Source organism: Oncorhynchus mykiss, chromosome 1, assembly GCF_013265735.2.
Source record: "Oncorhynchus mykiss isolate Arlee chromosome 1, USDA_OmykA_1.1, whole genome shotgun sequence".
In the NCBI taxonomy this organism is placed as follows: Eukaryota; Metazoa; Chordata; class Actinopteri; order Salmoniformes; family Salmonidae; genus Oncorhynchus; species Oncorhynchus mykiss.
Window position 1 is genome coordinate 64,608,571 of NC_048565.1, and position 25,867 is coordinate 64,634,437.

At 45.1% G+C, this 25,867-nt stretch overlaps 1 protein-coding gene across 4 annotated transcripts in view; it reads right to left on the minus strand.

The window, feature by feature from the left end:
• Positions 1 to 25,867, minus strand: part of LOC110526894 (inositol polyphosphate-5-phosphatase A) — a 263,180-nt gene that overhangs the window by 136,169 nt on the left and 101,144 nt on the right. For all 4 annotated transcript variants that reach the window (XM_036982718.1, XM_036982713.1, XM_036982729.1 and 1 more), the window contains exons 3-4: positions 17,725 to 17,825; positions 15,795 to 15,882 (exon numbers count right to left, since the gene is read on the minus strand). In XM_036982718.1, the coding sequence (XP_036838613.1) occupies positions 15,795 to 15,882; positions 17,725 to 17,825 (189 nt within the window). The remainder of the gene's footprint in view (positions 1 to 15,794; positions 15,883 to 17,724; positions 17,826 to 25,867) is intronic.

Here is a 25,867-nt window from a genome sequence, read left to right on the forward strand (position 1 = left end):
AACCAGCCATGAAGCATCTCAGAGTACAAGGAAGGTTTGCTAAGGTTAGACAACTCCTCAGCAGTTGTATCACTCGCTAACTGTCCTATAGCTAGAATATAAACACTAGATGCTTCATAACAAGAGAGAACAGTATGTACAGTTGAAGTCGGAAGATTACATACACTTAAAACTCGTTTTTCAACCACTCCACACATTTCCTGTTAATAAACTATAAGTCAGTTAGGACATCTACTTGGTGTATGACAAGTAATTTTTCCAACAATTGTTTACAGACAGATCATTTCACTTATAATTCACTGTATCACAATTCCAGTGGGTCAGAAGTTTACATACACTAAGTTGACTGCGCCTTTAAACAGCTTGGAAAATCCCAGAAAATGATGACATGGCTTTAGAAGCTTCTGATAGGCTAATTGACATAATTTGAGTCAATTGGAGGTGTACCTGTGGATGCATTTCAAGGCCTACCTTCAAACTCAGTGCCTCTTAGCTTGACATCATGGGAAAATCTAAAGAAATCAGCCACGACCTCAGAAAAAAAAGACCTCGTTCATCTGTATAAACAATAGTACGCAAGTATAAACACCATGAGACCACGAAGCCGTCATACCACTCAGGAAGGAGACGCGTTCGGTCTCCTAGAGATGAACGTACTATGGTGCGAAAAGTGTAAATCAATCACATAGCAAAGGACCTTGTGAAGATACTGGAGGAAACAGGTATAAAGGTATCTATATCCACAGTAAAACGAGTCCTATATTTACATAACCTGAAAGGCCGCTCAGCAAGGAAGAAGTCAATGCTCCAAAACCCCCATAAAAAAGCCAGACTACGGTTTGCAACTGCACATGGGGACAAAGATCATACTTTTTGTAAAAATGTCCTCTGGTCTGATGAAACAGAAATAGAACTGTTTGGCCATAATGAACATCGTTATGTTTGGAGGAAAAAGGGGGAGGCTTGCAAGTGTGGCAGAATCATGTTGTGGGGGTGCTTTGCTGCAGGAGGGACTGGTGCACTTCACAAAATAGATGGCATCATGAGGGAGGAACATTATGTGGATATATTGAAGCAACATCTCAAGATATCAGTCAGGAAGTTAAAGCTTGGTTGCAAATGGGTCCTCCAAATGGACAATGACCCCAAGCATACTTCCAAAGTTGTGACAAAATGGCTTAAGGACAACAAAGTCAAGGTATTGGAGTGGCCATCACAAAGCCCTGATCTCAATCCTATAGAAAATGTGTGGGCAGAACTGCAAAAGTGTGTGCGAGCAAGGAGGCCTACAAACCTGACTCAGTTACACCACCCAACTTATTGTTGGAAGCTTGTGGAAGGCTACCCAAAACATTTGACCCAAGTTAAACAATTTAAAGGCAATGCTACCAAATACTAATTGAGTGTATGTAAACTTCTGACCCACTGGGAATGAGATGAAAGAAATAAAAGCTGAAATAAATCACTCTCTCCACTATTATTCTGGCATGTCACGTTCTTAAAATAAAGTGGTGATCCTAACTGACCTAAAACAGGGAATATTTACTGGGATTAAATGTCAGGATTTCTGAAAAACTGAGTTTAAAGGCATTTGGCTAAGGTGTATGTAAACTTCCGACTTCAACTGTATATTCATCAAATACAGGGTTTACATAGAGTTCCACATATTGATCTTACCCATCTACACACAATACCACACAATAGCAAAGTGAAAAGGTGTTTTTTTTTGCACATTTATTGAAAATATCTCATTCACATAAGTATTGAGTCAATATGTGATGAGACCTGTAAGTCTTTCTTGGTAAGTCTCGAAGAGCTTTCCACACCTGGATTATGCAACATTTTTAAGTCTACACGGGTACATTTAAGTCAAAACTAACTCGGCCACTCAGGAACATTCACTGTCGTTTTGGTAAGAAACTCCAGTGTAGATTTGGTGAAAGGTGAATTAAAGGTGAATTAATCTCCCAGTGTCTGGTGGATAGTAGACTGAACCAGGTTTCCTCCAGTATTTTGCCTACGATCATATCCATTCCGTTCATTTCTTTTCCTGAAAAACTCCCCAGTCCTTAACTATTACAAGCATACCCATAACATGATGCTGCCACCAATTTGTTTGAAAATAAGGAGAGTGGTACACAGTAATGTGTTGTATTGGATTTGCCCCAAACATAACACTTTGTATTCAGGACAAAAAGTTCATTGCTTGCCACATATTTTTAAGTATTACTTTAGTGCAAACAGGATGCAATATTTGTATTCTGTACAGGCTTCCTTCTTTTCTCTCTGATTCTGGATCACAATACTAACCTACCTGACTTGTCTTTTCATTTTATTTAGGCTTGCCATAACAAAAGGGTTGAATACTTATCAACTCCAAAAAACTCAAATTGCAATTTTTAATTAATAATATATATATATTTTTTAAAGAATTGTCTGTAGACCAGTGACAAAAAACATCTAAATGTAACTAATTTGACAGTACAACATGGGAATACTTTCTGAAGGCACTGTATCTTCCACAGAGGAACAAGGGAGGCATACAGTAGAGGGTTCCGGGGCACGATACCACCATCTCAGGCCAACCGGGATGGCTTTGAAAGATGTTCCCCGCGCAAAAAGTGCCGGAATGCAATTAGGCCGTTCAGATTCAAGAGGTTGAATCTCTTTGAAAGACCATAGCATCCAATCTAATTAGCCTGTTCTTAATGAGTTAGTATTTAGCCAAGGAGTGCCTCACACACAGGGAGCCATTGTGGGCTTGAACTTTGTGTGAGATTAAACCCCACTTGGAGAGAATTACTTGCAGAAGTATGGTTATGCTGACTTTAGGCCGTTATAAAGAGACCAATTCTGTGTCCTCGAGGGGTTCAAATAAAGGTTTCTGTGGCTCAAACTAGCTTAGTTTGGATATTTGCAGCCAATCCAGCTGCAAATGATTCCTTTCAACCAGTTACCGACCGCATGTAAAAAGTGATACTTCACCCCATCAATTCCAGGCAGACCTATTTGATGTGAATCACACGGTCTGGCATTGTGAACATCAAATATCTTCCCCAGATGCATTTGGTGTTTGACAGCATCCCACTGACAATACATCATAAAGCAGTGCCTTTCGCCCTCTTCGGAACCCAATAGCAGCTTTCATCAGGGAACTCCAGAGGTCCCATGGTAGGGCTACTGCTGTTCATTTCCAACCAGCACCGCCCCTTCATCTGCAAGAAACGCACTCTGCCTCTGACCCCCAGGACCTTGGCGAGACTGCATTCATTTTCCTGACACAAATCAATTGGAGAAGGTCCGGGACAGGAAGAAAGGGCTTGTTATTAGACCTGCAGAAGGAGAAGGAAGCCATCCCCTCATTGGGAGCGTCCAGCTCTTTCATGGCCCGTAGAGGGACAGGGGGTGGCTGGGTAGGGGAGGTAGGGGACAAAGGGATTGTTCATTTCCTTGAAGCCCAACTAAGAGCCATTACAAATCGATTGCCCTGTGCATGTTTAAATATGGTTAGAAGATGAGGGGCTAAAACAATTTGTCGTGTGATTCAATGTCCATCTTCCGGTAAATCACAAGGGGCAAAGCATATGAGACTGATTAAAAAAATATACATAAAAAAATGACAGCATTGAAGTGTCGAGATGGGAAAGAATCATTCAGATGGGGGGCACATGACTGCAAGTTCCAATCATGTGAATGTTTAATTTGTATCAGTTGGTCTATTTATGTGCTGCTGCTACAAAAACATTTCCCAAAATCAGATTAGGAAACTGTGTGTGCAATAAGAATGAACAGATTCTATGTCAGTAGAGAGTAACAGACATTGGGCCTACAAAATAGAATGAATACCGGTGAAGTCGCAGCACAAATGCCAGATGTGATTTGGTCAACCATAAACACACGTCTGCGTGACAACCAAGACAGAAAGACTGAGCCGTTATATGATGAGAAGCAATGTCGCCTGCCGAGTGGCGCAGTGGTCTAAGGCAATGCATCGCACTGCTAGCTGTGCCACTAAAGATTCTGAGTTCGAGTCCAGGCTCTGTCGCAGCCGGCCGCGACTGTGAGACCCATGGGGCAGCGCACAATTGGCTCAGCGTCGTTCGGGTTAGGGGAGGGTTTGGCCGGGCATCGCGCACTAGAGACTCCTGTGGCGGGCTGGGCGCAGTGTGCGCTGACACGGTCGCCAGGTGCACGGTGTTTCCTCCGACACATTGGTGCGGCTGGCTTCCGGGTTAACTGGACATTGTGTCAAGAAGCACTGTGGCTTGGTTGGGTTGTGTTTCGGAGGACGCACGGCTCTCGACCCTTTGCCTCTCTCGAGTCTATACGGGAGTTGCAGCGATGAGACAAGACTAACTACCAATTGGATACCACAAAATTGGGGAGAAAAAAGGCAAAAAAAAAATGTATTAATGAATAAAAAGAAACAATGTCAGATAGGAGAGGTACACAACTACAGCATATAAACAGTAGAGGATACAGTAGAGGATAGAAAAAAGACAACCACTAGAAAGAGACTGCACCGCAGTAAGAGGGACTAAGGAAGTAAGAGGACTGGACTGCTATATGCAGAAAGGGAGTCGGGGAGGGAGTGAGGGAGAGTGCAGTCGGCACTGTATGTGTTTAAAATGTGCCGCACAATACCTGCTAATTCTATTAAGTGCCTCTGCGGTGTGTGAGGCAGTGGAGCGGTTTGGTTATGGGTTGATGTAAATGGACGGCTGGTTGACTAAATAATGCAAGAGCATAAGAATAAGGTGATTGGATGACAGAGTGGAGTAGAAGGCCTAAGCCGGGCCACCCAGGACCTTGCCAAGTCCATTATATGTATTGGAGACATCCTGGGGATCCAGCATGGGAAGTCATGCCAGCCAGGGGGGAAAAAGGTGCTATTGTTCTTCCTCATCGTTGGAATGGCTTCCACCCCACGACATCCAGGTGTGGTAATGCAATGAGCAGAGAGCCTGAGACCTTCACGCATATTCGCAACATTTTTTCCAATCTGCTTTGGTGCTTTTGGACTCTTTAAGAACTGACGCTAGCTCAAGGACGAACGTGGACAAGGAAGTCTTTGGTCATCAGGTTGACTTTGCCCCCCGCCCAATTCAAACAATTGCAAATCAAGGTAAAGCACATTGAGAATGTTGACGCGCGGTCGCACACAAGAATATTATTCCGTTCAGGATTGTGATGATCAACGACAACATTCTAAAAGAATCCAACTTTGTTTTTTACAAACATTCTACAACTTTATTAGAGCAAGAATACACCTCCGTCAAAAGGGAGGTAGCTTTAAAAAAGGTAGCCGTTGCAATGTATTAACCCATCTTTATACATTTATAGTCAGCTATGGTCTAAGTCCTATCAGATCTATAGGTTTAAGTGCCTCCTAGACTTAAAATGCACCTGTGTGTGGAGAGAGATTGTTTGAGTTCTCTTCAGAGACATGTGTCAAGGGGGTTAGTTCCACAGCTATAATTACTCCAAAACAGGCCGGTAAACAAGAAAGAAATTGCTTGGATTTAATGTAACGATTTCTCTGATATTAACCAGCTTTACGTGACACGCGGCTGGACCGCCCAGATCAATTCCACCAGGGAAGTGTCCTGTTTTCCGACAGGGCTGATGATCGAGGATGAGAGAAGGGATCACGGACAGACACTTTCTCTGTTGGCAATGTTTGGATTAGAGGCCGATGGCTCCCTGAAAATGCTCCCTTCCCCCTCCTCACCTGCCCGGGCGTCTCCCTACGGAGGGGAATATATATACACTTAGCCCGGAAAGGTCAGCCAGACGGAATGTCGCAGGCAAACACGCAGCACCGGGACCCCTCGGATGAATCACAGGAGAATTGGTGCATGGCAGTGAATGAATAACCCTCCATGGCTCCCCAAACCCCATTATTTCCATCCTTTTCCAGCGGGCCAGAGATTCATGTCTGCGCATGCTGCCAGTTCATTACGGAGAAATACCATTCCTCTTCTGGCTGCGGCGGGACAGGCCAGGCGGGCCCCAGGGGGACCCCAGCCCTGTTTAATTCCACATCATCTGCTCCAGTGAGGGCCTTAATCTCTGCTTGTGTGATCAATACTATATCAGTGTAAATTAAAATGACAATTTTAAAGTAATTAAGCTTGTTAATGCTCGATTGGAATGTCATTATTTGCACAAGGGGAATCAGGGTATGGCGGCGTGTGCGTAGGATGCAGGGTGGGTGGTGCGGGGGCCTAAATTACAAGTGTGTCCACAGTGACAGGCGAACGCTTGAACTGGCGCGGTGGCCCCTGTTGCCGGCACTGCCATCGAGGGGGCTTAACAAAAGCAGATTAACTCCCTGCCCATGCCGGCCAAGGGACCTCTCCAATTTCGTAGGATAACCCAATTGGAGAAATTTGATTTGTAGAACCAAACCCAATTATGGCGATATTAGATGAGAAGTGGCATGGAGGGAGCGCTTGCTGGAGGAGGAAAATAAAAGGGGGAGGGGTAGGCTAAGAGAGTAGAAGAAAAAAGAGAAAAGTTACACAATAAAAATGCACTTAACTCCAGAATGAAGCCCAGCAGTAATTGGGTTATTAGATTATTTTTGTCCCTCCTTTCTTTGGTTTTGAAAGGCCATTTAGAGTCATTGTGATGGTTAGAGTGAAATAAATGGGTTCCTACGTTAACCTTCCTTTCCCTCTGTGTGTTTGTGTGTGCGTGTGACTGTCTGAAGCCACCATCCTACCCCATGTGAGGTGCTGTGTAAGTGAGGACGGAAATGAGATGATCACATTGTTTGGTCTTATTAACCGACAAAAACTGACAGCCATGGAGACCAGCGGTTCTAGCAATTACCCCAATCAGACCGGTTAGGGGCCACTCAGGGACCGCCAAACACACTCCTCCTACAGCTGTATCGCCCTGATGGACCGTAATGCCATTAGAACCACGGATCTACGTTTTTTTTTTCATTTTACCTTCCATATGACCCACAGTCATCTTTACTTCCGCTGGTGGTGCTGCAACCCGACACACACCGAGGTCTCCATTCTCTAAATACCCACACAGCACCACCCCGTACAGAGTCACGTGGATCATTTCCCTGCTGCTCTGTACACGCCCATCTCTCACAATTACCTGCTAACGAGGCACGTGTTGACAGACAGGGGAGGGATGCCCTGATTAAAAAAAGAGGCCATTTGTTCCTGAAGGCCCATGGATCACTCAGGGATCAGTCCGGTCCACTGTTGCTAAGTGATACTATTGCCATGGAAACCGTGTCAGTGCATCTGACCGGTCTGTGTTGGGTGATATGACCAGTGTCCAATGGGACAGCGTGGACATGGTGTTTGCTATCACACTGCTGGACTGTCCATCTAGTCCTTTTCTGTACCTCCTGTTACTCAGAAATCTAATTTGTTGAAACGTGTTTACTATGTTGAATAGTGAGTCAGAACAAATTCAAAAATTAACTCAAAAGAGAATGAGTATTATAGTGACCTGTGCCTCTCTGTTCCAGCCTTGAAGTCATCGGTGTCCAACTGTTGAGGGCTGTCCCCCAAAACCCCTCAATGGCCACCAGCCACGGCTTCATGAAATATTAAATGCAATCCAATAATGAAGAGACACCAGTGGGCAGAAAAACAAAGGCGACCACTGGGTGTTTAATTAGCAGTGGGGTGTTGCCCTGCATTTCTGATCAGGCCATGGTAATAGACACCTGGGGACCTGGCTGAGGACCTGCTCTTCCAAAGGGGGTGTTGCGTTGGTCAGCTTCCAGGGCGATACAATCCATCATAGTCGCCTGTTTGACTGGCTGTTTGTGGAAGCTGGCGATTTAATTATCCACTCATTTGGAGAGGTGGGGGCGGCAAGTTCTCCTCCGCAATCAATGCAAACTGTCGCTGAACGAGAATTCCCAGGAAGGCGAATAAGATCAATCGGACTGGGCCGACATGGTGAGCCCCCCCCCCCTCCCAAACACGACAGGACAAGTGGGAAAGCTCCTGGGATAGAGTTGTGGGAGGTGGTGGATCTTGTCTTTATAGATAGATAATCCATATCACCATTTCCACTGGTGTATTACAGTTCAGCAGGCTATAAAATCACTTTCACCTGTGGGGGTGCTCTTAAGCCAAAAAGGCTCCCTTAAATGGACAGAAATATTGTCAAGAAATGACCTCATTTGACCGAAAGGGGCAAACCTCCCCATAACCATTAACGTTGTCCCACCCGGGAAGAGTATCACCAAAATATTAGTAAGACTAAGTAGTAGACATCAGCAAAACATGAGTAAGCCGATACACATAGATACGCACACAGATGCAGGTTCATAGACACACGGGCATAGGTAGGTCACGCCTCATTCTCAGCATCAAAGCACTCCCAGCTACATTAACAATGCTGATGTCTTCAGGGGGTAGTGGAGCCCTAGACACTGGCACCCTCACACACAAGACTCCAAATATCAAGGGTAACCAAAGTCAGTCTCATGTCATTAAAGCAAACCTCTTAGAGAGCAATGTCGGTCTATACCATCCATATGCAGGGAATGCATACTTTCTGTACAGAATATACCATACAGGAGTGCATTTTTTTTAATGGATTAGTTGAAATGTGCCTTGGGTAGTGTTTCCCCTAGAATTATGTTCAGCAGCGGTGGCAAAATTAGTGGGGAGGAATCTTATATATTGCTCCATTATCGTTTCTACATAAAGTACATTATTATTTAAAAAGAAAATTGGGCTGGCCACTATTTAGCAGCGGCGCTTCGCCTCTGCTGAATGCATATAGGGGAAACGCTGCTTGAGTGATATGTATAGGATCTGCGTAGAAGTACACAGACTGGAGACTATTTTAATCACTAAAACGGTCACTACAGAACACTGAAGAAACCCCGATTTTACGAAGTTCACCATCTAATTGATCAAAAACCTGCAGTACATTTAAATCCAAACGCTAATAACAAACAGGGTCATACAAGTTAACATCTCCCCATATACCACCATTTTGTCAGCGATAGTAACACCAGCAGCCTGATGTATTGTGAAGGCCTCTCTGAGAGCTAGAGGGGAGCCCTTGAGAGGGACTGGGGTAGCTGAAATATGATCATGTTCCTGAGGGCTTAAAGAGACGCCGGGAGCCATTTAACAACGCCTCCCCTGACACTCCAACACACGCAACACAATCACAAATCAGAAAAGCACACACTCTCAGCGGCAAGTGCCTCTCACAGGGATGTCAGTGGGACCAGCCGACTGTATTCACGGGATGGTTATGAGGATAATGGCAGTTTAAACAAGGGTGTGGACACTTGCTATGACTTGTGACGTTTATTATGGGAGAAATCTCTCTTAGAAAGTGACGTTAAGCCTCTGTGTATTTTATTTGTTTTTGGTTCTAATGAGAATTAGTTGGTGTGGTTTGATAATGTATTAGCGCATGGTCATTGTTACTTATTTTAGCGTCTGCGTTCTCCAGAGAGCTGGGGGCCTGTGTCTATGTTCTCCAGAGAGCTGGGGGCCTGTGTCTATGTTCTCCAGAGAGCTGGGGGCCTGTGTCTATGTTCTCCAGAGAGCTGGGGGCCTGTGTCTATGTTCTCCAGAGAGCTGGGGGCCTGTGTCTATGTTCTCCAGAGAGCTGGGGGCCTGTGTCTATGTTCTCCAGAGAGCTGGGGGCCTGTGTCTATGTTCTCCAGAGAGCTGGGGGCCTGTGTCTATGTTCTCCAGAGAGCTGGGGGCCTGTGTCTATGTTCTCCAGAGAGCTGGGGGCCTGTGTCTATGTTCTCCAGAGAGCTGGGGGCCTGTGTCTATGTTCTCCAGAGAGCTGGGGGCCTGTGTCTATGTTCTCCAGAGAGCTGGGGGCATGTGTGGCCTTCTCAATAGCGGGAGGATTATGGAAATCAAGCCAGAGAGATTAGCTAATGGGGAAATAATTGGCAGTATCTGCCTGGTCAGCTGGGTCATGCAAATCAAGTGCTGCTGCATGGGAGAATCAATACGTATGGGGATCAGATCAGCTAGTAGCTATGGGCAGGGCTTTCACCAGGAGAGGAGAGCAGAAGAGAGCCATGGACCGGAGGAGACGTCGCCAGACAGTGCCTTCACTGGATGTCAACGCTCAGCATCTGATCCCAATGCCTCAAGTCCCCACTAAACACCGACTCACTATCGCTCTCTGCCTGCTCATCATATCTCTAGGTATTCACTCGCTCGTAGGGTACAGGAAACAAACGTCCTTGTAGTTCATTGATAGCCGTTGTGAATAAGAAAGTTAAGTATGAGGTTTTGGATGTTTTAAGTGGTTTACATTGGTTTTTGACTTCGAGTTACGGATATAACTTAACCTATTTCAAGATGAGATGAGGCGGGACAAGGTACACAATGGATAAGGACACTTGATAGACCTCATCATGAAAGCAACGGAACGTCATCTCACTTATACATTAAGGTTCCAATTATTATTATTTTTTGATTTGCGGCAGGCCGTCTAACTCTGTTCTCCCATGCATGGCCTCTCCCCTCTCATTTCCATTCCCACCTGCTCAGCGCAACCATTCATCAGGAGCCGGGCAGAGGATACCTCCTGCCTGCTCACAAACTCATGGAGCAGGCAATAAAATTGACCTTGTGGCAACTGTTTTTCCCCCAGACGTTTGACGGCAAGGGTGTCAACTCATCCGTTTACTGAGGGCCCTGAATAAAGCAGGGCTAATGCCAGATTATGGAGTCAAGACCAGATCAATCAATGACAAAGTGGGATGACGAGAGAGCTACTTCCTAGCCCTGTTCATTTGGGTCAGGGAAATATACAGAACACAACCTGGCAGTGCCGTATAGTAGTATAATTTGCGGGTAGAGGAGTATAGACGGTCAGATATCTTTACAGTCCGGCACACCAACATCCTTCACCCAGCCCTCCTTCAGTGGCTGTTAATTTGCTCTCAACACCTCCTAAGCGATCAATATTTTTTAATTTTGGTCCGAGTTATTATTTTTCACATCACTGCGCTGGGAAGCAGAGTAAAGTGGCTCATATTTTAGCTCTAAATAGATCAATATGACAGGCTCACCTTCACTCTGCCCCTCGCCGGCTGGGGGGGGGGGGAGCACATCATAATGGGGGGGGTGCGCCCTGACATCGCATGCTGGAATCACATCATTATCTGTGCCTGGCGCCCCCCTCCACCCTCCAGACAGATCTGATTTACTCCCCACCCAGGTCCTGCCTGCTGCCCCCACTAAACCCAATCCCACCACACGCAAACACTTTATCAGAGCTCTGTTTATGAGGGCGAGTGAGACGGACGGCGTGTGTGAGCGTGAGTGCGTGTGCATGCATGTGTACATGTGCCAGACACTTATTTTTGTGAAGGTCCAGAGGAGGGCATAGGCTGAGTTCCATACATTTTTCTGCCTCTGTTCTCAATCCATTAATTATATATACAGTTTCAAGTCAAATGTTACCAAGGAGGCACAGCCCGCTCTCTGTCCCTCGTAATTCACTTCTGATGGCAGTTTCATTGATTGTCGCTCAACACATGTCCTGAGTGTGTGTGTGTACGTGAGTGAGTGAGTGTGAGTATGTGTGTACGTGAGTGAGTGAGTGAGGGTGTATGCATGCACTTACTTGCATGCCCTGAGTGCATGACTTATGGCGAGGGAGAGTTATTTCCCAACAATATTACCCTGCTGACATCTACTCCATTCAAATTGCCTCGGTCTGCTCAGTACTTCTGACCATATTGAAATAAGAGCCTAGAGGTTTAGTTTTGCAATGTCTTAACCTGCTTACGCACTTGACGCCTTCTCCCAGACCATGAGGGCGGAGTGTGTGACGGTTGAGCGGGAGGGGGTTGGTCCTCCTCTTTAACCTGTGTGTGTAAACCAGTGTAGCAACCCCCCTGCCGTGACCCCCACACACTCCCTCTCGTTCATTCCCTGTGTATGTTAAAGCAGAGGAGGAGTTGCTTAAGGGGTAGGAGATGAAACAAGCCCCCATCATCTGGACTTAAAAGGGGGAGGGGAGATGGTGGTGCACTGTGAAAAATAGGTGATGAGCATGTTGCAAGCGAACACAGCGAACACACTTGCCCTGTCACCGCAGAGGGCCACTAAGTGTTCATAAATTCCTGGGTGATGTGCTGCGCTGGGTGCAGTTTGGATGATTGTATTACTGTGGTCTGCTGGAGGCAGAAGGAATTAAGGCTGCACCTTGGAAGCAGGCTGGGGTGCGGCTGGCAGTTCCTGACATGGCCTCTAAAGTGGCCCAGGGCTGAGGGGACAACATGACGATGACACCTGCCTGCCTGGGGATGACTGTGGATGAGTTCAGCCTTCAGCACCACTTCCCTCATCCGAACCACAGGAGATAGGGACTCCCGAGGAGTGGCGCAGCGGTTTAAGGCACTGCATCTCAGTGCTAGAGGCGTCATTTTGATAGAACTTCCTAATTTGAAAGTTTAGGAATGCATATCTTCCTTTGAGTCTATATGTGGGTGTCAGTGTGTGCACACAGAACGTAGGTGCAGGCATGTAGGTGCAGGCATGTAGGTGCAGACACACGACATGCAGAGCTAACTGGATAGACGGGGCGGGAGGCTGATGGGAGTGCTCCTAGCGTCTCTCGGGGTGACAACACTCCCTAGTCGCCACACCACCAGGGAAATCCAATCAAAACGTCCAGTGGAGACGTCAAAGACAGCACCCAGCACGAATAGCAGCTAAACTGATTAAGCCAATGTGACCCTGGGCAGCAGGTGCAGGGATGAGAACGGACACGGAAGCGGAGTGAGATTCCTGTCAGAGCACAGAGCCTGATTTATCCTCTGGCCTCGCACTCCTGTCCTGTGGAGCAAGGGAGGACGCCTTTTATTTCCCATTACAATTCTCTGGAACAACCGAGAGCTGTGTAAGGGGGGGATTGTGTGTGTGTGTGTGTGTGTGTGTTAATTTGTATGTCACTTGAAAATGAAGGTGTGTGTGTGTGTGTGTGTAAAAATACTGTGGCTATGAAGCATAGAAACAGAGTGAGTGCTGTGACAATAACTGTGAGGGTGGCGTGTGTTTGCCTACACACAGACCACAGTCAGCGTGTGAGGAACGCTTTCCTAGGTAATAAAGGCAAGGCATTAGTGAACATCATTCCACATGACGCCCCAGCAGCCCAAAGGGCCGGGCCTGTGATAAATATTAATGGCTTGGAACAAGTGGATTGGGAGTTAAGGTTATCAGGGCGGGCTTTCCTAATTGACATTTTACCTGCTGTATACCTTAACAGCGCCGTAAAACACCAGGCCTCCCCCCAGAGGAGGATGCGTCAATCAAGACCCCCCCCCACCCCCCCCACCGATCACTGCACAGCACACACACCCTCCCTCTGGGAGAGATGTGAAGGCTGGCCAGCTTCTCTCAATGTCTGCCTACATCCAACACTGGTCTGGATGCCTGACTGACAGACCGGCATGGAGATAGGACCAGCGTTTGCTAGGATACACTGGTAACCCACCAGTGTACTCATGTTGGGCATAAGACATAGTTTGTACCAGTAGGTCCTATAGCCTACTATACCAACGAAAAGCATAGCACACAAAACACTCAAAACCAGCCCCCTTTTGACCATTTTAACCTGTTGACATATTCGTCTCTCCACAAATCAAAATAATCAGCCAGTGCTTCCTTGGTAAGGAGAGGCGTGCTCAAATGACCCAAACACAGCTCACTGACACAGCTCGCACACACTCAGCCGTGGCACGGTGACGCTGCTCCTGCTGTGGAGCGAGTGAAGCCTATGGCGACCCCCCACCCAGCCACCGTATTCAACATAGAGACAAGGACAGGTAAACTAAACACTCCCTCAGGTCGTTACCATACACTTACACTACAGTATACATCCGCTCGCCTGCCGTTATTGGTAGGCTCCGGGAGCCTCGCGGGGATTGCCACTTTACATTATCTGGAAATTGACAGGCAGAGCAGACAACAAACAATTACCCTCGAGCAGAAATCGAAGGTTGAGAAAACAAATATGAGTGATGATGTCATCTCGTCTAAATGGCAAGCCCTGTGTGAGGCGCACTGGACAGTCTGTATCCATATTTACTGTGGCCCCGATTTGAATATCTATAAACATGTTGATTTTGTGGTTCTCTTTGCACAAATTGATTTAGAAGAAAGTTACTTCTCCAACGTAGAAACAGTCGAGAACTAGAACAGTGATTGGTGTACATCTACGCTTATCCAAGATGTGAGAGTCTTAAAATGAACCTGGGAGAAATCATCAAAACAAGAGGATATGACCGTCATTGTTTAAGCGAAACGTCGGCTCGTGCTTTTTTTTTGTTGCAGTGGGGGCGGGGCATACGATATGTTCATATTATGTTTATGAAAATAACATGTTGGACTGGCGGTGATGGTGGATGTGATTTGCAAGTGTTTGCAGGTAGGGAGGCAGAGCGGCGTACCATGGTAGTAAGTGTACCACGGTAGTAATACAGTACCTTCTAGAAGAATAGAGAGGAGAACCATGACAGGCACGGCTCAGCAGTCACAGCTACACTGATTGCAACATCTATTCCCCTCTCTTTATGTGGTCAAGAGTCAGGGAATTAACTAGAACCACCATTATTGTTTCCTTCCAAATGTACTGTTGGGAGTAACATGCTATCAGCATTAAATGGATAGCATTATAAAACAAATTGCTTTTGTGGTAATCATGTGAGGGAATAAAATGGTGTCTGGATGTTGAAGACTAATATTGAGATTATGATCAACACTGAGTATCTGGCTCCACCAAGAGGTCATGCAATGCAACTGACGTGTAGTTGTGCATGATTTTGAGGGAAAAGGCCGCAAAAGGAACTGAGCATCAATTTGGACCAATCGGTGCACATCTTTGTGATAATTATGACATAATGTGCAAAATAATGACTGCAGTAACTAATACGCATGATCCATCAGACTCTCCGTTATATAAATTGCCAACTACAACATGTATAGGCTATTACATAAGCAGACTTTTTTTTATCATGTAAAATAACAAAAGCCACAACCAACTATTAGCTGATAACACTTAAAGTTGCAGCTGGTTTCTAAATCCACAAAACATTCCAGACCATCTAGCACCACCTTGTGGTGGTCTACCACTATTGCACATTCTAATAAAATGCTGGGGTGTACACAGCTGTGGAAAATTAATACTTGATTGATTTTCTTAATTATCTTCCTTCTAGCGCCTGAGGGCCCCCAGCTTCAACTTAAAACTTCCCTCAGCCATCTTATCTAATGTCACAACTGATGTGTCTAGAGCAGGGATCATCAAACAGATTGAGCCGCAGGCCAATTTTTTCATTTTCTCCAGCGGCTGGTTTTGGTGGGCCGAAACATAATTACAATGTTAATAATTGCCTTGAGTAATAATTGCAAAATGACCGCAAGAAGACAAAACAGATCAAATATTTGACTAAAACATCCTTTCAAATCTTCCTTACATTTGTATATGATCGCGTGTCTCTATATTATGCGTGGGAATACTTAGGGCAGATGTCCAAATTAGAATAACCTGGAGCTGATTTCCTGGTGCTGTTACAGTTTTATGGGGGGGGTGGGGGGGTGCAAATAAAACTACCTGCGGGCCAAATTCACCCCAATTGGGCAACAATGGTCTAGAGCTTTCTGATGAAAATGGCTGCTGTGCAACACCCGGGTGAATGCAACACATCTGTGGTGAGTTAAGACTGTGTGCGGTAAACAAATCTCCTGAGATCTACAAGAAGAGAGCCACTTAGCAGGGGCAAATGAACCACCCGCACTTACTGTGAAATGTTCCTGGGATTTGTAGTTCTCGTCGAGGTAGACACGGGCTCTGCTGTACTCCTTCATGGCATCACTGGACAGCAGCTCTCTAGAAGAGAGGACACATCACAATATGGCCCCATCAGCCTTCAGATACATGGGTTGATTTATTTATCTTCATTTTAAATCAGCAACATGATAAGTAGGATAAATATGAACATGGTGGAACTGTAGTTCTTCCATGCTAGCTGTTCGGGTACACTTCCAGTCATTGCGCTAACGCTAGCTAGCAATGGCTAGCCAAACGACCTTCAACTTCCTGCAAACTGCAATTAACTTCCTTAATTGTTGATTCTTAATTCTTAATTCCTTAATTGAACACCCCCCTATCCACATCGATGGAACAGTAGTGGAGAGGGTAGTAAGTTTTATGTTCCTCGGCGTACACATCATAGACAAACTGAATTGGTCCACCCACACAGACAGCATCGTGAGGAAGGCGCAGCAGCGCCTCTTCAACCTCAGGAGGCTGAAGAAATTTGGCTTGTCACCAAAAGCACTCACAAACTTCTACAGATGCACAATCGAGAGCATCCTGTCGGGCTGTATTACCGCCTGGCACGGCAACTGCTCCGCCCACAACCGTAAGGCTCTCCAGAGGGTAGTGAGGTCTGCACAACGCATCACCGGGGGCAAACTACCTGCCCTCCAGGACACCTACACCACCCGATGTCACAGGAAGGCCATAAAGATCATCAAGGACAACAAAACCACCCGAGCCACTGCCTGTTCACCCCGCTATCATCCAGAAGGCAAGGTCAGTACAGGTGCATCAAAGCTGGGACCGAGAGACTGAAAAACAGCTTCTATCTCAAGGCCATCAGACTGTTAAACAGCCACCACTAACATTGAGTGGCTGCTGCCAACACACTGACTCAACTCCAGCCACTTTAATAATGGGAATTGATGGGAAATGTTGTAAAATATATCACTAGCCACTTTAAACAATGCTACCTAATATAATGTTTACATACCCTACATTATTCATCTCATATGTATATGTATATACTGTACTCTATATCATCTACTGCATCTTTATGTAATACATGTATCACTAGCCACTAACTATGCCACTTTGTTTACATACTCATCTCATATGTATATACTGCACTCAATACCATCTACTGTATCTTGCCTATTGCCTTGCCTTTATGTACATATTCTTTATCCCCTTACACTAGTGTCTATAAGGTAGTAGTTTTGGAATTGTCGGAACTAGAAGCACAAGCATTTCGCTACACTCGCATTAACATCTGCTAACCATGTGTATGTGACAAATAAAATTTGATTTGATTTGATTTAATTGCGCTTTAAGGGAGCCGGGATTAGGAACAGGAGATTGTGAGTGTATTAGGATACTGTTAAATCTGTTGAGGCCTCACAGACAGTCTCTTCTGCTTATCTATATCCCCCTGCTAATAAAGTTCACACCAGGACACCCTAAATTGGTTGAAAGAGGTTACATAAGAGCACTTGATATAATCTTGTTAACAAATATCAAATATATCTTAGAAACCCCCATTGACCTAAAACATTCAGTTTGTCCATCCTATGACTAAACAAGAAAGACTAGCTACACAAATAAAGCCCCGCTAAACAGTTTACTCAATAACGATGGACTTCTGGTACATTCTTTTAATTCTTTGAAAATCAACACCAAACATGAAACCAAATAAGCGGTCACCAGAAGGTGGAGTTGTTCACTCACTTTCACATAGTTTTGGTCCTAATTTTCCTGTGGACCCAGGCAGTGGTTGTCTGTCTTGACAGAAAAATAACCCATAATCACCACTAGGGTTGCTATGGACACCAGAGTTGGCTGGCAATTCTTCAGTGAAGCGAAATTTGAGGGGGGGGGGGGGGGGGGGGCATCAAGTGTGAGGTAACTTACTTGACAAAACAATCTACGTGTGCCATGGACGCTTCGTAGTTCTTCCCGCCCACCTCCTGACAGTGCACTGCGATGAAGTGGGGCTTGTGTGATTGGACAGTCTGCAGAGGAGAAGAGAACAAGGCATAGCATTAAACGACTGTCCAGACAACTACTTGCTCGGTGTCATTTCATCCAGGTCAATATACTTAGATTCGATAAAAGACGGGATACGGCGTTCAAGAGAGCCCTGTCCTCTATAAAACAGCCTGCAGAGTCAGATTTCGGATTCCCACAAATAGCTGAATTAAGGGATTTAAAACTCCCTCGTAAAACACAACCAAGCAACAAGCCTTACCAACAAGCACTCATTTACTCCACAGTGAAACCCTAATAAGGTCTGGTGATTTTGGAGGTGGAAAGAAGCTGGGTAACACCCAAGACTGGGGGAAAAATGACTATCAGAGGCCAAGATACATTATAGTCAACAGGCCAAACTGGCACAGGTACTGTACAGTATAGTGTCAGACAGAAGGCATGTAGCTTGCTTGTTCCATGAGTCATCACGGATGTGTATCGGGCACTGTGTGCAGGGTATGACGGACAATGCCGGGAGTTAGAAACATCTCACTAGATCAATAACGAGTTTCTCACTATCAGGAAATGTCAACATTATGATGTCAGAATATAGGAAACACCAGAACATAAAAAGGTGACTGATCATAGGCCTAGTGTCAGAAAATAATACATACTGATGTTGGTGATCTGCACTGATAAACACCTGCCCTGGTCCCAGATCTGTTTGGGCTATCTTGCCCATATCTACAGTTATTGTCAAGACCGCACAAACAGATCTGAGATCAGGCTAACAAATACCTGGTCAGAGCAGAGAGAGTTGTTACAGAGTTATTTCCACTCCAGTCACATGACCTCTCCCATGTCCCCTCCCTGTCCCCGAACACTAAGAGGTGTTTCTGAGTGCACTGCCAGCGAGCCCAGAGTGTTTAGAGGTGCCAACCCGTAACGGAAAATCCATAGCGGAGTGAATTATAGCGCTCATAAGCACTCAAAGGGTCGGGCTATGGATGGTGGGCAGGCCGTAGATCACGGTCACCCAGGAAATGTGGCCCCCCGGGGGGGTGTTAAGTCTGGTCCAGGCCTGGAGGCCTACTCTGCTCCTACTCCACCCGCCTGCATTATTATTACTAAAGGCAAAATCAAATAAAAGTAATGTAAGGCAATAACACTATGGATTTTCTATCAACCTTTGGCTTGTCACTGGGCCCCTAAGAACCAGGGTTCTCAAACAGACGGATTAGTGAACCTATCAGCATCCACTGGAAAGCTTCGACTCTCAAGGAGCTTTAGCTAGCCAAGTTACACTGTGTGTGAACCTGTGGACATGCGAGGGGGAAAATGCTGGACTTTGTGTGTGTATTTTGTGCCTGTGTGTGTGTTTGTATTTGTTTGTCCAAGTGTGCATTTTCTGTTTGTTTTTCCAGGCAGTGTAACTCCAGCTCTAGTTTCTCATAGGGCTACAGACTCATTATCCTGAAGCCTAATTTAATCCTATTACTATAAATCAGAAATGCTATTGATACAAGGCCAAACAATAACACCTATCCCAAGTTTCCCCCATCTTCCTGAATGCCAAACAATTGGCCCATTCCATCTACCCCCAGAGGCACCTTTTGATCGATCTGCTCGTTTTCATTTCAGACTAAGAGTTATAGGTCACAGATTGACTCTCGATCGAAGGCAAATAAACACATTTTGCACAGTGGTCAATGGGGTGCCAGCCTAAAGAGCAGTTAAGTTCTATCAGACGCAGGAACCTCTCTTGGTAGCGTACAAGTTATAGGGTTGATGCCGTTAGACCACACCGCATGATGACACAGGTACCGCACAGCGGAAACATCTCCACCTCTTAACTGTTGTGAGAAGGCCACATGTTTGTCAAAGGGGTGCGTCCTCTCTCTCCCGCAATCCTGTATCGGTTTGGATTCCTAGGAAATTCCCTTAGTTATAGCAATGACATATTCTCATCCTTTAATAATATTTACTTACACACTACCCTGGAATATGTAAAAAAAAGGAGCTTGTTTTATTTGATGGCCAAACAATGTGGGTTAATTATGTGGAAAATAATAACCGAAAGGCCTAGCTTGTAAGTCTAGCTCTCAGTTTGGAGACACTTTTCCACTTCATTTAAATCAATACCTAACTGTAAAACACACATCATTGATCTCCACCAGTACAAATCCATGTATATCAGCCTACATCTAAACGCATGCCTGATTCACACTATAGGGCTGAAGGAAAACCGTAATGTGCTGGGTGTGATATTTTCTTCAGCAACTATGTTGGACGCGTAACCAGGCCAGCCCAGTACAGCTTGGCTTGGAACAGTTTGGCTCAGTAGTGTAAAAATGGTATCAGATCCCCACTGCTTTTGTGACCAGTGGGTCACATCAAGCGCACCACTTACACGGCTAACCTAACACGGCTGCTATCAGACTGACTTGTTTAATGTGTGTCGTCACAGCAGCCTGGGTTCTGAGTTGCAGACGGCAGTGAGGTGAGATATGCCATGTTTGTGTTATGGGCCTTCAGTCCCTGGGGATCTCTGCCTGATGCCTGGATGTGGATGTAGGAGGGCAGCTGGCTGGATGGAGTCTCAGTTACCGTTCCTGGAAAACGACTGTATCAACGGGAGTCGGCACACCTACTTGGTGAAGCCGACTCACTCAGACGGAGCGTGGTGTTACTGTATTTAAACAGCTGTTTAAATACAGTACGTTTCTGAATGGGACAAAATTTGCACTACTCAAATGCATTATGTAAAGATCGTTCTCGCCATCTCTTCATCATTCTCATACACTTACTGAAGACTAAAGTGCCTTGAGCGTCTGGAAAAATATACACGTCCTGTCAAATAATATCCATCCTAGCGTCTATAAATACATCCCATCAATGACACGACGCACTGACACGCACACCATTGAATGTTCTTAGAAGTGAATTCCAGTGCCAGATTTAAAAAAGACTGATGATGCACATGGGGTGGAAAAAAGGCCCATGTTTCTCTGAATTTTCTCACAGAGGGCCTTTGATGAGCTGTAATTTAGGGAGGATGACTCCCATTTCATGGTCTTGATTGGGAGCTGGAAAATAGCGTGGCTGGAGAGAACCGTGTGAGGAGGGAGGGGGGGGGGGTGTCAAATGGGCATGTGATTTGACGAGAAGTCTTTTCTAAACACTAAACTCTGTCCATCTGTTGCCGTTCATTCACTCCAGGCTGTACAACACTGAATCTATTCATCTATAATCCTACACACACACATGTGCATACGCACAGAGACGCACAGACACAACCTTTCATTCACTTTTGAGTCACACAGCCAAATATGGTGCATTCGGAAAGTACTCAGACCCTTTGCCTTTTTAAACATTTTGTTACGTTACAGCCTTATTCTAAAACTGATTAAATTGTTTTTTCCCCCCCTCGACAATCTACACACACAATACCCCATAATGACAAAGTAAAAACTGTTTTTCTTAATTGTTGCTAATTTATTAAAAACTGAAATATCACATTTACATAAGTATTCAGACCCTTTACTCAGAACTTTGTTGAAGGACCTTTGGAAGCCATGACAGCCTCGAGACTTCTTGGATATGACGCTACAAGCTTGGCACAGCTGTATTTGGGGAGTTTTTCCCATTCTTCTCTGCAGATCCTCTAGAGCTCTGTCAGGTTGGATGGGGAGTGTTGCTGCACAGCTATTTTCAGGTTTCTCCAGAGATGTTCAATCGGGTTCAAGTCCGGGCTCTGGCTGTGCCACTCAAGGACATTCAGAGACTTGTCGCAAAGCCACTCCTGCGTTGTCTTGGCTGTGTGCTTAGGGTCATTGTCCTGTTCAAAGGTAAACCTTTGCCCCAGTCTGAGGTCCTGAGCGCTCTGGAGCAAGTTTTCATCAAGGATCTCTCTGTACTTTGCTCCGTTCATCTTTGCCTCGATCCTGACTAGTCTCCCAGTCTCTACCACTGGAAAACATCCCCATAGCATGATGCTGCCACCGCCATGTTTCACCGTAGGGAGGGTGCCAGGTTTCCTCCAGACATGATGCTTGGCATTCAGGCCAAAGAGTTCAATCTTGGTTTAATCCGACCAGGTTTAAATCAGACCAGATGGTTGTCCTTCTGGAAGGTTCTCCCATCTCCACAGAGGAACCCTAGAGCTCTGTCAGAGCATCAGGTTCTTGGTCACCTCCCTGACCAAGATCCTTCTCCCCTACTGCCCAGTTTGGCCGGGCGGCCAGCTCTAGGAAGAGTCTTGGTGGTTCCAAACTTCTTCCATTTAAGAATGATGGAGGCCACAGTGTTCTTGGCGACCTTCAATGCTGCCCTTCCCCAGATCTGTCCCTCGACATAATCCTGTCTCGAAGCTCTACGGACAAGTCCTTCGTCCTCATGGCTTGGCTTCTGCACTGTCAACTGTGGGACCTTATATAGACAGGTGTGTGCCTTTCTAAATCATGTCCAATCAATTTACCACAGGTGGACTCCAATCAAGTTGTAGAAACATGATGATCAATGGAAACAGGATGCACCTGAGCTCAATTCCGAGTCTCATAGCAAAGGGGGCTGAATACTTATGTAAATAAAGTATTTGTTTTTTTATTTGTAATAAATTTGCAAACATTTCTAAACACCAGTTTTTCGCTTTGTCATTTTGTGGTATTGTGTGTAGATTGCTGAGGAAATCTTTTCACTTTTTAAAATAAGGCTGCAAAGTAACAAATTGTTGAAAAAGTCAAGGGGTCTGAATACTTTCCGAAGGCACTGTATATATGTCACACACTCCACACGTATATATATAAAAAATTTAAATAAAATTTAAAAAACTATTAAAAAGCACGCACACAGTACGGCAATAAATCAGAAAAAATACATTTAATAATGATGAATATTCTCCCAAACCATTATAACAATTTAGAATAAATTATCCATGTACTCTGGAAAGGAAAGGGGGATGGATACCTAGTCAGTTGTACAACTGAAATGTGTCTTCCACATTTAACCCAACCCCTCTGAATCAGAGAGATGCGGGATGGCTGCCTTAATCGACATCCACGTCTTCGGCGCCCGGGCAACAGTGGGTTAACTGCCTTGCTCAGGGGCAGAACAGATTTTTTTTGCTTGTCAGCTCAGGGATTCGATCCAGAAACCTTTTGGTTATTGGCCCAACGCTCTAACCTGTGAGGCCAGTGGCCCATGACAGCCAGGTAAGGTTTCCAATGCAAATAGATTGAGGGATCATTAGTGCTGAGCAATTTGTTTAGTTTTTTTTACATTGGTTCACATTACCGGACTTAAGTCAAATATTCTGGTTGTGTATATTTCATATTTGTTTTTGGTATGATGACTATTATTTCATGAATAAAACTCTGATAATGGTAGTGACTGCCCATTGTTGCTTATCAATTATTCATAAACCATCCTTTATTCACTGCCTGCTGTCTGACAAAATCATTATTACAGCAGTTCTTTAAAGTAGAGAAGGCATACTTTTAACACGGCTTAATAACAATCCTGCACCGGAAGGAGCCTGTCAGAACAGGCAGCTGTAGGCGCAACGGATTCTGGTCATTGTAGAGAATGACCACGTTTTCTGAGCTTTTTCTAGGATGAGTTGAACAAGTCCCAAATCTCAAGAGAGATTGCGTGTTGAGCTCGCAGAAAAAAAACACTAACTAAATGGAATTTAAATAATTGAACCGACGTAGGTCAATGATGTTTATCTTACCCTTCCGACCCCAATAGAATTCTAGAACGATGCTGCAGATTGCTGAGAATTTTCCAGATAAATCAAATTCTCTCACACAGACATAGCTCAAAAACAAAGAACAAATGACAATTACGCTAACTTATAAGTTTACGCTAACTTAAGTCGTTTTAAAGAGCACAACCTCTTCTTTAATATGACACCACATTCATGTCAATGGGAATAACATTCATTTGGTCTTCCATTCTGTAAAGACTCTCACTATCAAAAAACGATGAACACTCAACAACAACAAAAAAAACAGAGTATTTAAAATTGTAGTAATTGACTAAATTACTTCAAATGTACCAAGTATAATATGCACTGCTCAAAAAAATAAAGGGAACACTAAAATAACACATCCTAGATCTGAATGAATGAAATATTCTTATTAAATACTTTTTTCTTTACATCGTTGAATGTGCTGACAACAAAATCACACAAAAATGATCAATGGAAATCAAATGTATCAACCCATGGAGGTCTGGATTTGGAGTCACACTCAAAATTAAAGTGGAAAACCACACTACAGGCTGATCCAACTTTGATGTAATGTCCTTAAAACAAGTCAAAATGAGGCGCAGTAGTGTGTGTGGCCTCCACGTGCCTGTATGACCTCCCTACAAAGCCTGGGCAAGCTCCTGATGAAGTGAAGGATGGTCTCCTGAGGGATCTCATTCCAGACCTGGACTAAAGCATCTGCCAACTCCTGGACAGTCTGTGGTGCAACGTGGTGTTGGTGGATGGAGCGAGACATGATGTTCCAGATGTGCTCAATTGGATTCAGGTCTGGGGAACTGGCGGGCCAGTCCATAGCATTAATGCCTTCCTCTTGCAGGAACTGCTGAAACACTCCAGCCACATGAGGTCTAGCATTGTCTTGCATTAGGAGGAACCCAGGGCCAACCGCACCAGCATATGCTCTCACAAGGGGTCTGAGGATCTCATCTCGGTACCTAATGGCAGTCAGGCTACCTCTGGCGAGCACATGGAGGGCTATGCGGCCCCCCAAAGAAATACCACCCCACACCATGACTGACCCACCGCCAAACCGGTCATGCTGGAGGATGTTGCAGGCAGCAGAACGTTCTCCACGGCGTCTCCAGACTGTCACATCTGTCACGTGCTCAGTGTGAACCTGCTTTCATCTGTGAAGAGCACAGGGCGCCAGTGGCGAATTTGCCAATCTTGGTGTTCTCTGGCAAATGCCAAACGTCCTGCACGGTGTTGGGCTGTAAGCTTTACGCCCTCATACCACCCCCATGGAGTCTGTTTCTGACCGTTTGAGCAGACACATGCACATTTGTGGCCTGCTGGAGGTCATTTTACAGGGCTCTGGCAGTGCTCCTCCTTGCACAAAGGCAGAGGTAGCGGTCCTGCTGCTGGGTTGTTGCCCTCCTACGGCCTTCTCCACATCTCCTGATGTACTGGCCTGTCTCCTGGTAGAGCCTCCATGCTCTGGACACTACGCTGACAGACACAGCAAACCTTCTTGCCACAGCTCGCATTGATGTTTCATCCTGGATGAGCTGCACTACCTGAGCCACTTGTGTGGGTTGTAGACTCCGTCTCATGCTACCACTAGAGTGAAAGCACCGCCAGCATTCAAAAGTGACCAAAACATCAGCCAGGAAGCATAGGAACTGAGAAGTGGTCTGTGGTCCCAACTGCAGAACCACTCCTTTATTGGGGGTGTCTTGCTAATTGCCTATAATTTCCACCTGTTGTCTATTCCATTTGCACAACAGCATGTGAAATGTATTGTCAATCAGTGTTGCTTCCTAAGTTGACAGTTTGATTTCACAGAAGTGTGATTGACTTGGAGTTACGTTGTGTTGTTTAAGTGTTCCCTTTATTTTTTTGAGCAGTGTATTATACTTACAAATACATATTTTTTTAATATCCAAAATGTAACCAGAGGACAATATTCAGACAGTATGTCAAAACCCACACAAAGTAGGCTATTTGATTGACAATTCATACTTCTGTAACACTGTAAAATGCAAAAAAACTACTCAGACTATTTCAAAATGTACAGTATCTTTCAAGATTAAGTACAGACCAGGCCTGACACAAAATCTAGAACTAGTACAGTAGCTTACGTTGACAACAATTCAGTGAATGCAACAAGTATTAGATATAAAAAGAGAGAACATGCAAAACACAACTCTTCAAAGACTCAAAGTACACCATTTCCCTAAAAGATCTGTAGGACAAATTCATATTTTACACTTTCACCTTGGTGTTTGCATTTAGCCTACAATGTGTCATGGAACTTCTGGAAGAACTACGCCCTCCTGCAAAGTGGCACAGACACAAAGAGCACCCAAAGGAGGT